The 11,772-nt window shown below is 34.6% G+C and overlaps 1 protein-coding gene across 2 annotated transcripts; it reads left to right on the top strand.

Moving 5' to 3' along the window:
- On the top strand, positions 1–7,143 carry LOC114403177 (V-type proton ATPase subunit B 2). Of its 2 annotated transcripts, XM_028365966.1 has the most exons (16): positions 1–141; positions 232–286; positions 1,041–1,105; positions 1,360–1,415; positions 1,528–1,626; positions 1,981–2,040; positions 2,793–2,904; positions 2,987–3,195; positions 3,800–3,928; positions 4,421–4,558; positions 5,209–5,359; positions 5,440–5,522; positions 5,962–6,009; positions 6,128–6,181; positions 6,267–6,350; positions 6,456–7,143. In XM_028365966.1, exons 3-16 carry the CDS (start codon positions 1,048–1,050, stop codon positions 6,639–6,641), a joined length of 1,467 nt encoding a protein of 488 aa, XP_028221767.1. In that variant the 5' UTR covers positions 1–141; positions 232–286; positions 1,041–1,047; the 3' UTR covers positions 6,642–7,143. The 2 variants fall into 2 exon arrangements, with proteins under 2 accessions (XP_028221767.1, XP_028221768.1); XM_028365967.1 differs by lacking the exon at positions 232–286 and having other exon boundaries at positions 21–141.
- Positions 7,144–11,772: the final 4,629 nt, after the last annotated feature.

Here is an 11,772-nt window from a genome sequence, read left to right as displayed (position 1 = left end):
ACTGCAACGTGTGCCATCCTTGCCACCTGACACTGGAGTGGTGTTGGGGGTCATCTTTCATTTTTCTTTTCCACCTGACCCGAGAAAAATACAGTTACTCTTTCATTCTTTAACGTTCGCACACTCCGTCTTCAAACCAAGGTTGAAATTCCAAGAGATTTTACTCATTTATTTTTCGAAATAATTGGAATTTAATAATTTGATATTTTGTTAAAATTTTTGGTCCAATAGATCCGTGTTCTTCACCCACGTCTCTCTCCCGCTTCAGATCGTAAACGTCTCGCTGGTGCGTTTTTCTCTCTTCCGATCCATTTCCTCACTCCTTTCGCTTCGATCTTTCAATCTCCATTCAATTCTGCGTTTCTCGATCTCATTGTTTCGCCCAAATCTTACTATCACTTCTTCATTTGTCTGCTCCTAAGGTTTTTGAATAATTAAAGTATGAACAAACTAGCTCACAGTTCGATCACTTATCTACTCGAATAAAAACTACAGTGACTTTAATTTTGAATATTACCGTTGTTTTTTTATGTTTGTGCACATATGTTTGTTTGTTTTTTTATTTGTTCATCATATTTAGCTCTGTCGTTTAATTCAGTAGCGATTGGTTCGGATCAATCCATTTTTTAAACATACAAATGAAGTGCAATTTGGATCGGAGTCTTGTTATTGTCGCTGAAGTTTTTGTTAGAGTGAACCGCTAAATTGATTTTCAAAAAATTAGGTTTGTTTTTAATTATATATTCGAGGAACTAAGTATATTTGAAGCACTGATTTAGTGGTTAAAATCTTTCGACTGTTTTGGTGGTAACTCACTAAGCTTTCAAGGAATAGTTTAATACAGTAGTTTTTATTTACTTTCAAATTTTTTTACTGTTATGGTGTCTGTATTGATTTTGTTTTGGATTGTATTTTCGGAGTTTGCTTTGTCTTTAATTATTGATTATTTGATCAGAGCAGTGCCTTTTTAGTATCGCTTCTCGTTTGTGTTGGCATAAATTGACTTTTGTTCAACTCTTCTTTTGTGTGCTTGTTTGAAGTTCCAAGATGGGTGTGGCTGAGAACATTCCCGATATGGAGGAGGGTACCTTGGAGATTGGAATGGGTATGTATCTTACTAGTATTGGTTTGCCTTTCTTAATTAATAATTTTCTACTGTGATTGGATTCCCTGTGAGTGTGTATACACCAGTCATTGATAATATTTAATGCTTGCCATTATGCATGAAAGAGAGTTTGCAAGCAAGACTAATTGACTACTTGGTTAATACTTGATCAATCAACGTTGATAACTTGTGGTATTTATTCCATTATTATTCAGTTTCTCCCTAAATTATTTGTTTGCATACTAATGTTGCAGAATACAGAACTGTATCTGGAGTTGCTGGACCATTGGTCATTCTTGACAAAGTTAAGGTAATGATGGTGTGCCGCTTGCTGATATTGTTATTGAATTTTCTGGGTTTTTTATTTTCTCAATGTTCTGCTGTGACTAAAGTTTATATTTTATACTGATAAACTGCATCAGGGACCCAAATTTCAAGAGATTGTTAATATTCGTTTAGGAGATGGAACTACTCGGCGTGGACAAGTTCTAGAGGTTGATGGCGAAAAGGCTGTTGTTCAGGTTATAGCCTATTGCATGCATAATCTTCTTTTGTACTTGCCTCTTGTCTTTGAGTTGATGACTTGAGATTTATGTGCTTATTTTTTAGGCATAACCAACACATTATAAATTCCCCTGTTGTTTACTTTGTGAACAGTTTTCTTTGTTAGAAATGCTTTCACTGTTGTCTACTTTACTAATGTAGTTGCAGTGACTTTAAAAGGATTGCCCAGTGCAGGAATCTCCCACCGAGTGGGGATGTAGCTGTATTAACTTCAATAGCAAATAACTTTGTCACTGTTTAATTTAGCTATTCTGCTAGTACCATTATCAATGGTTTAAAGTTTATTCACCTTTTTTTTAACTTTTGACCAGGTATTTGAAGGCACATCTGGGATCGACAATAAGTTTACAACTGTGCAATTTACTGGAGAGGTACAAATTCAGTTATTACTGTTCTCTATATGGAAAAGTTCATGTATAATGATGCATTCACATTTTATTGCTTTTTCCCATCATTATCTGCTGCCTGTGACTTGTCTCAGTAGCATTGAAATTTCAATTCTGTAGGACCTATTTTTCTAGTAGAAAATACATAATTGAGCTGATCATTGGCTTTTTTTTTAATGCGCTTTCTTCTAAATTATCCCAGTGGATACATAAGACAAATCCAATTATAACTATTCCAAGAGCTTGTTGAAGCTGCAACTTTTCCTTCCTTCAAAAAAGGACAATTGAGTTTCACCAGTATCAATATTATTTACACTACGTATCAATTGACTTGATTAATTTCTTATTTTACATTATGCTTTTGTTTTTCACCTGTTTACTTGACATTTGTAGCAGAAAGTGGAGACTTCAATTTTATGATATAATACAGTCAAATGTACTTGTTATAAACCAACTTCTAATAAGAAAATAAAGGAAGAACTGTGAAACATTGAAGCTGTAGTATGCAAAAGGTTTGGCTGCTGAGGGATGATTCCTCAAGTGATTAATTTCACATGATTTAGTCTGTCCTAAGTTTGCTTACAATTTAGCCATGAGTATTGATTATTGAATTGAAACTAAAATTTTTCCTTTAAATTTTTTCTTTGAATTTCTTTTACATGTTACTTTTATTGTATTGGAATCAGTTTATTCCACCTTTTGACTTCCTCTTTTCCTCTCTTTTTGTTTGTCCACAGGTGTTAAAAACTCCTGTCTCACTGGACATGCTTGGACGCATATTTAATGGTTCTGGAAAACCAATTGATAATGGTCCACCAATTTTACCTGAGGCTTACCTGGATATTTCTGGTATTTAAATTCCTTTGCAGTGTTCTACAATTGTATGTTGATGTGTGAGTTTTTTCCCCCTAATATCTTCCCAATATTTCAGGAAGTTCCATCAATCCTAGTGAGAGAACCTATCCTGAGGAGATGATACAGACAGGAATATCTACAATTGATGTCATGAATTCTATTGCTAGAGGTCAAAAGATCCCTCTATTCTCAGCAGCTGGTCTCCCCCATAATGAAATTGCTGCACAGATCTGTCGTCAGGCTGGCTTAGTCAAGCGACTAGAGAAATCTGATAATCTTCTTGAGGTATAGCGGATTGCTTATGGTGCCTTTTGTCAAATATGTATTACTAGTTGACTGTGAAATATATGACTTGTAAAACAGTTTAATCTCTGGTTGTTTAGAGTACAGGTCTTTGAAATTTATACCATTAAAAGTTAAAACATTACCATTATCTATGTATCCTTGAAAATTAAATTTCAATATTAGATGGGAAGGATAGCTTTTGATTTCTCAAAATTTTGGAAACTTTATAATAGATTTGTAGAAATTAGACAGAAGATCTGTGAATTGCTTGAGTGGGAGCACTCAACATCCTTGATATTTTATAATCATAGAAAGAATATACATTAAAACATTTACCAGTGCAATAATAAAATTAAACTATTCCCTATGACTAAAACTTTTCCAGTGATTCTTTAACTCCAATAATTCCCAATGACTTATTAATCTCTTTCACTGTTTTGAACAAGCTGACATGTTTAATTTGAAATGATCTCACTTGTTTTATTTCTTACAAATCTATTGCTTCTTATTTCCTTCAGATTTATTTTTGCTTAATCGTTTACTTAAACTCTCTACTTCTGTACTTCTTGTAAGATGAAAGTAATTTTTCACAAATACTATGTAGGGTGGAGAAGAGGACAATTTTGCTATTGTGTTTGCAGCTATGGGAGTTAACATGGAGACTGCACAGTTTTTCAAGCGTGACTTTGAGGAGAATGGATCAATGGAGAGAGTGACTCTTTTCCTTAATTTGGTAATTCTTTAAAAATTAAAATCTGTTAACGTCGTCGTTACGTCATCAATTAATGTTATTTGAATGCAGAGACTAAAAGCGGTGACGAAGAAAATGTTTAGGACTTTGACCGGTCAAAATTTAGATTAGGGACTAAAAGCAGAGATCTGAAAAAGTTTAGGGACCAAAAAGATAGTAAAACCCTTTAAAACTTTAAGTGAAAAAGAAAAGAAGTAAAAATTTCTAGGATGTACAAGCTGGTGAATATTTAAATGATGGCTTTGTAAGGTGGTTTTTTTCTTATAAAAGAATATATGACCTTAAAATATTTAAAATCGACCATCATATTCTATATGTGGAACTTAAGGTGATAGTGTGATGCATTGAGAATGACCTCCCCCCCCCCCCCATTAAAAGCAAAATTTAAATGAGGCTTTTTGATTTCCTGACTTGCATGAAGGAGCTAATCCCTAAAATGTTCTCTTGCTAATGTGAATATGTGATTTACTGCAGGCAAATGATCCTACAATTGAGCGTATTATCACTCCTCGTATTGCTCTTACTACTGCTGAATATTTGGCTTATGAATGTGGCAAGCACGTTCTTGTGATACTCACAGACATGAGTTCTTATGCTGATGCTCTTCGTGAGGTAATTTACCTTTAACTGTTGTTAGTTTGGAAAAGAAGCAACAAAAAGATAGGAGACTTGAAACATTTTATGGATTTAATGATAATTAGAAATTGACTTTCTTTTATGCCTTTGGCTTCTTAGATTGTGGGTTTGAGTCTAACTTAACTCCAAAAGCTAGATCATAGGATGAGGGTTGCTCCTCACTTATATACTCTATTTTGATCTTATCTTTAGTCAATGTGGGACCTAGGTTTTTCTCAATCCACCCTCTCACACCCAGGCACTTTTGGGCTTAGTGTGTGGATAACATGGTGGATAATCCTTTAAGTGGATTTAGGATAGGCTTAACCCCAAAAGTTAGCTCACAGGGTGAGGGTTGCCCCTCACACCCAGACACTTTTGTGCTTGGTGTGTGGATAATATGGTGGGTGACCCTTTTAGTGGATCTAGGATGGGCTCTAATATCATCTTAGAATGTGGGTTTAGACTAAACTCAATCCCAAAAATTAACTCATAAGGTGAGGGTTGTCCTTCACTTATATATTATATCTTGGTCTTATCCCTAACCAATGTGGGACTTGAGTTTTTTCCAATATGACTTATTTTTGGAGTATGAGAAATAACTGAACATATTTCTCAAACAATTTGCATGACACTTGATCCCATAGGTATCTGCTGCCCGAGAAGAAGTGCCGGGTAGACGTGGTTATCCTGGATATATGTATACAGATCTTGCAACAATTTATGAACGAGCTGGGAGAATTGAGGGGCGTAAAGGCTCTATTACACAAATTCCAATTCTAACCATGCCCAATGATGGTAATGAAATATAGAAGTTAATCAGCTATCTTGCATAATGGTTTTAACACTGAATGATTATATTTTGAACTTCTGTACAGATATTACGCACCCAACTCCTGATCTAACAGGATATATCACTGAGGGGCAGATATACATCGACAGGCAGCTGTATAATAGGCAGGTGGGTTATGTTGAAGCTTTCAGCTGTAATGAACATTTTACACCAAGTTCAATTAATTAGAAGAGAGAATTTGGCACAGAACGCATCCTAACATTTAATGTCATATTACTATAAGAACAGTCAATTACTGGCTTCTTATTCAATGAAAATTTGTCTCCCTGTGAGAAGTTTGTCGGTTTCTCCCAACTTTTAATTTTTCTGTCATTTCATGCCTTTGAATATAAGTTTGAATTGTTTAGGTTTTATTTTCCTTTTACAAATCAAGGTGGAATGCTGTGAAAAATATTTTACCAGTTAGATTGTTGGAGTTTTTTGTTTATAAAGCTGTCAAAATGACCTGGTGGTTAATTGCTTGAATAGTTGCATTTACTGTTGATTAACTATGTAGATTTAATATTGAGGCCAAAACTAAACATTCTAATTATTTTTAACTGGGCAGATATACCCACCAATCAACGTCCTCCCATCACTATCTCGGTTGATGAAGGTAAGGATAATCTTGTTTGTTTGATATCTAGGTGCTTTAAAGTGATAAATATTTTCTGATTCTTAATTAATGCAAAGTGGTTCACGCTCTAATGGTGCATCATTGGTCACTTCTGCAGAGTGCTATTGGTGAGGGAATGACTAGAAGGGATCATTCTGATGTGTCCAACCAGGTCTCTGATCATGTTTTGTTCATCACAGTTATTTTTCTGTTTATCACACAGACTATCTCATTCATGTTATTTTTATTTTTTTCAGCTCTATGCAAATTATGCTATTGGAAAGGATGTCCAGGCAATGAAAGCAGTGGTTGGAGAAGAAGCACTTTCATCTGAGGACCTGGTCTCTAATAACTTTCTATCTTGATAAGTACTATATTTTGTTTCTTCAAGTGAAATTTCCCTTGAAATGGTACTAATGGAACTCCCCCTCCCCTTTTATTAACAGCTGTATCTGGAATTTTTGGAGAAGTTTGAGAGGAAGTTTGTTGCCCAGGGAGCCTATGACACCCGCAATATATTCCAGTCACTTGATCTTGCATGGACTTTACTCCGGATTTTCCCTCGTGAACTTCTTCATCGTATACCAGCCAAGACTCTTGACCAGTTTTACAGCAGAGATGCTGGTAATTGATGATTAAGCAAGCAAGTTCATATACCTTGGTCTCCTGCTCAACCAATGCCTACTGTCATCGGCAATTTATTTGTTTCTTTGCTTTCTCCCCCCCACCACCCAAATCCACATTTCTTCTATGCAGCATAAATATAATAAAAGGATTGAGTCTGTTTGAGGGCCTCATATTTTGAGTCGGTCGGTTAGTCGGAAAGTAGACGCCATAGATGCTATATGATTCCTGAGCCATTTTTTCTTTTGGTGGGGGAAAATGAGTTGTGTTAGTTTGGGATGGCGTCGATTGCATTGTGGGAAGTTCATATTCCCTGCTGTTTGAATTTGTGGACACTGCCTTCCCAATGTATGTTGCTTGTTTCATAATTTTTTTTTATTATTTATCTTGTAATTTGATTGTTTACTTTAGGATATTCATAATCAGGATAGTTGTCTTTTGGACACATCCTTGATGTATTTATCTGCATGAGTTTATGAATAATTCAAACAAGCATTTATAGTCTGGCAATATTTGCACTAGTCGCTATCGTTGTAGGCCCAAACTCAAAACAATTATTTTGGGTATCAGCCATATATGTCCATCGTGCTTGGTAAATCCAGTTGTTCGTCATTGATGATATGATACTACTTTTCTGGCTGGCTGGCTGGCTATTTGGAATGATCCACGTGGTCAGCTTTATTCCCTGCTTTTGGCTGACTCAATGATGCTGTTGCTGTCCACACACAAGAACAAGAATCGGGGATCCAATTTCTTCCCTAGTTTTAATCCTGTTTAATTGAACTTCCAATTAAATCCTAACAACTTGTTAAAAAGAAAAATAAAGAGGGAATTTTTTGGTCACCTTTAATTGTTGGTATTTAATTCGGATCAAACAAAGACAGGAATGGAAGATTTGATTTGTGTTGTAAAGTATTCTTTATTTGATATGATTCGATTACACCGGATAAGATTCAATTTTGATTTAATTTGATAAATATATACAAATAAACTTGTTGAAAGAGAGATGATAGTGTGACACCCTCCAATACTCTTTTAAACACATCTCATCTTATTAGTCCACGTCACAAGTTTTTAAACTCCTTTACCAATTATGCAAGTTTAGCCATTTTTTTAATTTTTATTTATTTTATTATTATTATTAAAACTCAAACCCTCTTCTTCTACTTGCCCCTAAGTCGTTAATGTCAAAAAATTCTCACGATGTATTGTCCATGATGAATGAGAGTATGTGAGAAAAATAAATGGTTTGAAGATGATGAGATATTGAAGTTAGCATCCATATATTACACATATTTATACAAATATGTTGTCGAGTCTTTTCATTCATTGTCATCTTGGTCGTTCCTTTTCTGGCACAAAAAATGAAACTTTGCAAATTCCTGATGGGTGAACAGTAACCTCGTTTATGTTAATGCAATATGGGTCATTGATTGTCATCAGTGTTATCTTGGTCACTACTTTTCTACCACAAAAGACGAAGCTCTTCAGAATTCCAAACAGGTGAACAGTAGCCTCGTTTACGTCAATGCATTATGAGTCGTTGATTGTCGTCGGTGTTATCTCGACCACTGTTTTTTTGCCACAAACGATGAAGCTTTGCAAGATTCATGGCGGGTGAACAGTAACCTCATTTACGTGAATGCATTATGGACTGTTGATTGTCGTTGATTTATCTCGGTCACTGCTTTTCTGCCACAAAAGACGAAGTTTTGTAGGATTCCTGACGGGTGAACAGTAACCTTGTTTACGTCAATGCATTCTAGGTCATTATTTTTGTCGATGCTTTATCGACCACTGCTTTTCCGCCACAAAAGATAAATCTCTATAAGATTCTTGACGAGTGAATAGTAACCCCATTTACGTCAGATTTTGAAGTAAAAATGATTTTTTTTCTTGTTTTTGGGCATTTTTTATGTATTTTTAGACCGATTGGAATCATGAAAATTGTATCATTGGCTTACCCGACATGAAAACTATTGGAATGAATGATTATTTGAACTAAAATAATCGATACACATAACCATATAGGTAGCAAAAGTTCGATAATAAATTGTTAATGACAACAAATTAACATATCGATATAAGTAAATTACATAAACACAAAATACTGACAATAATTTCTTAATACACAATTAATCACCAAAGCCAGTGTCACAAAGTCTAGGCTTCTTATTTAATGTCGTCTAGTCCACCAGTTCCACATCTAGGAGTTGGCTTATTTCTTGTCGGATTTCGACTCGTCCATGCTCATGTGGTTGAAGTTGTTCATCACCAGCAACAGGTTGCTCTTCCTGGACGAACTCATTATAATTTGGATAAAAATTTGTTTGATTTGTTAATTGAGAATTAAGATCGTTTACAACGTATGTTAAAGAACTTCCGACTACAGCTAGGTTAAAGGATGAAAATGAGTGAATGAGCATACTTTGTATGTAAGCATAAGCTGATTCTGGTGTTCAAAGATTTGTACCTACGAGGTTTCTTATAAAGTCTTCTCTGCTAGCATCGGATAAGTGTGGATTGTACTCATAATGTTGTTGAGGTTGTTGTGGAGTGAATTCAAATGATTAAAGAGGTGGTTCTAGTCATTCATCTTTCACATTGGCAACAACTGGTGGGTTTTGTGGGAGATGTGTATTGAGATGGATAAAAGGACGTTGTTCAGTTGCCATCTCTAGAGTTGATCGAGATGTGTTGACAACGTGTGGATTACATGCAAGCTCTGTTAGGCAAATGTCCTCTCATGTCAGTTTGATGGAATTTGTCAAGATTATGTGGTGGATTTGGTATGTTTTGCCAAAATCCAAATTGAAGTTTAACCCTGTCGTTTGATGTCATATTACCACTGGGAAACAAATTAAAACAACACAAGCACTCCATATTTTGGAATCCTTGAATGTTTTGGCAAAATTAACTCATACTCTTTGTAAGGCATCCAATAGAACTGAAAAAACAATATGGGTTATTAATTTATAAAACACTATAATTGGTGTTTCAATAGATCACATAAAAATATAATTTTTAACATCCTCGTTATGCATGTTTTCCAATCTTAACCTATAGCCTATAGCATCACCATGTGGGATTCTAGAAAATCATAGCCCTTTACCACTCCATCTAGTAAAATATGTAATACATTAGTGTTAAATACTTTACCAATAATGAGTTATTTCGAGTGAGGAATCTTTATTTACCTATTTACAAGTGGTAATAATGGTTGACGCTCAACCTTTGGTTGAATGAATAGCATACGATACCATGCCTAAGACTACAACAACAATGTACATCTGTCCATTGTTTGGATTATGGAAATATTGCTTTACACATTTTTATCTACAAATGTGCTAAGCATGCAAAACCCCAATTGTACCGTTCAACTTATTTCAGATCTACTAATAAAAGTAAATGCATTAAGTGAACTCTATTTTCTAACTTGTCCGGTATCAAGACCCCTTGATCAACCCTAAAATGTATGTTCTACAATGGGATGCTGATTATTTTTGTTTGGGTTCTTCTGGGAGATGAAACATTTTCTTTTAACCCCTCAAGTTTCAGCGTTGATCCCACTAATGCAGCCTTTGAGGGAATGACGCCGAGATATTCTACGTATATTTGTTCCTAATCAAAATAAGTTAAGCCAGTAATTGCTTTTCCATTAACTCGTAAACCTAGTTGAAGAACAACATCTTCCAAAGTTATTGTACATTCACCAATTGGAAGATGAAACTTGTGTGACTCAGGTTTCTACCTTCTATCAAAGTAGTTACAAAGCGTCATTGATTTTAAAATGTCCAAGTTTTGCAACATCAAAAAACCCAACTTGAACCAACAAAGATTGAATACTAGTATTTGAAGCAGACATACTTTGAGCATATGACTGGATAACATCATTTGTTGCCTGCAGAAATGAAAATAACAACAACATATACACTAACATTATGGTATGAATATTTTAAAGTGGCAACATAATTAACATTAAATAAGACTTAACGTATTACATATTTGTCCAAATCTATTAAGGTGTTGTTTCCAAAAGAAAATGTGCATTTGCAGGTTTCATGGTTTAGGGTTTGTTACTAACGTAAAGAAGATGTTAAAGAGGGATATATGACAAAAATTTAACTGAGTGTGTGCATGCATATGGGGTCCGGGTCGTTACATGTGTTGTATTTATATAAAAAATCATTCATGAATAGTAACACAATTTATGTCAAAATGATCGTAACCGTTTAATTTTGTTAGTTTGATCTCAATCGTTCTTTATTAGTGTGATCCAATCGATGTTATCATAAGTGTTCATTTTGTCGATGGGATCTTGACTGTAGTTTTGTAAAGTGTATGAGACAAGTTATTACTCATTATAAGTATAGTCTGCCCTGACACAACTTGAAACATCACCTCAATAAAAAATAATTGATCTCAACCTTACTGTTATCCAAACCATGACTTCATTACCAGTCATTGCGATTGTGTACTACAATAGTGTTATCACAACAACTCAACATGGGTCAACATTAGTAAGCAATGAACCAAAGATAGTTCCACTTAATAAAAACATGACACTTGATTCCTTGAAAAAAGTTATTCAAAACAAGATTAGTCTACCATATGGTAAAGTGGTCAAGCACATCCATTATCGATACCCAATATCATTTGTTAGTGATTGTTTTTATTATAGGGCATGCAAGTTGCAAGATAATGATGATATAATCACTATGTTTTCTTTATTTGGGAACTCCATGACCTTACATGCATTGAGTTATATGTTACCATTGAGGATACACCCATACAGACATATGCACAACCACCACTAATTTTTGCAAGCTTTTGGAATTTGGAGGGTTCAGATGAATACCTTGATGAAGCAATGAACCTTGAATCGATTTTTGAAGAAAAAACCTCCTAAATAAGTTGATTGTTATGTTTATTATTTCATGATTTGTAGTCTTCATGTGTGTTGTTCATTTTGTATTACTATGTGTTTGCAGAGAGTTATGTCAAGTTTGTTATTTCGTTGTTGTTAATTTCTTAGTTTTGTAATAAAAATAGTTGTGATATTTAAAAAATGTTTTGTGAGAGTGCATCAAGGAATCCTTTTCTTTGTGTCAGGGTGTTAGGGAATCTAATGCTTTACAT

This window comes from Glycine soja, chromosome 20, assembly GCF_004193775.1.
Source record: "Glycine soja cultivar W05 chromosome 20, ASM419377v2, whole genome shotgun sequence".
NCBI classification, from domain to species: domain Eukaryota; kingdom Viridiplantae; phylum Streptophyta; class Magnoliopsida; order Fabales; family Fabaceae; genus Glycine; species Glycine soja.
Note: the sequence above shows the minus strand (reverse complement) of the source record. Positions and strands in the feature narration are given on the sequence as shown.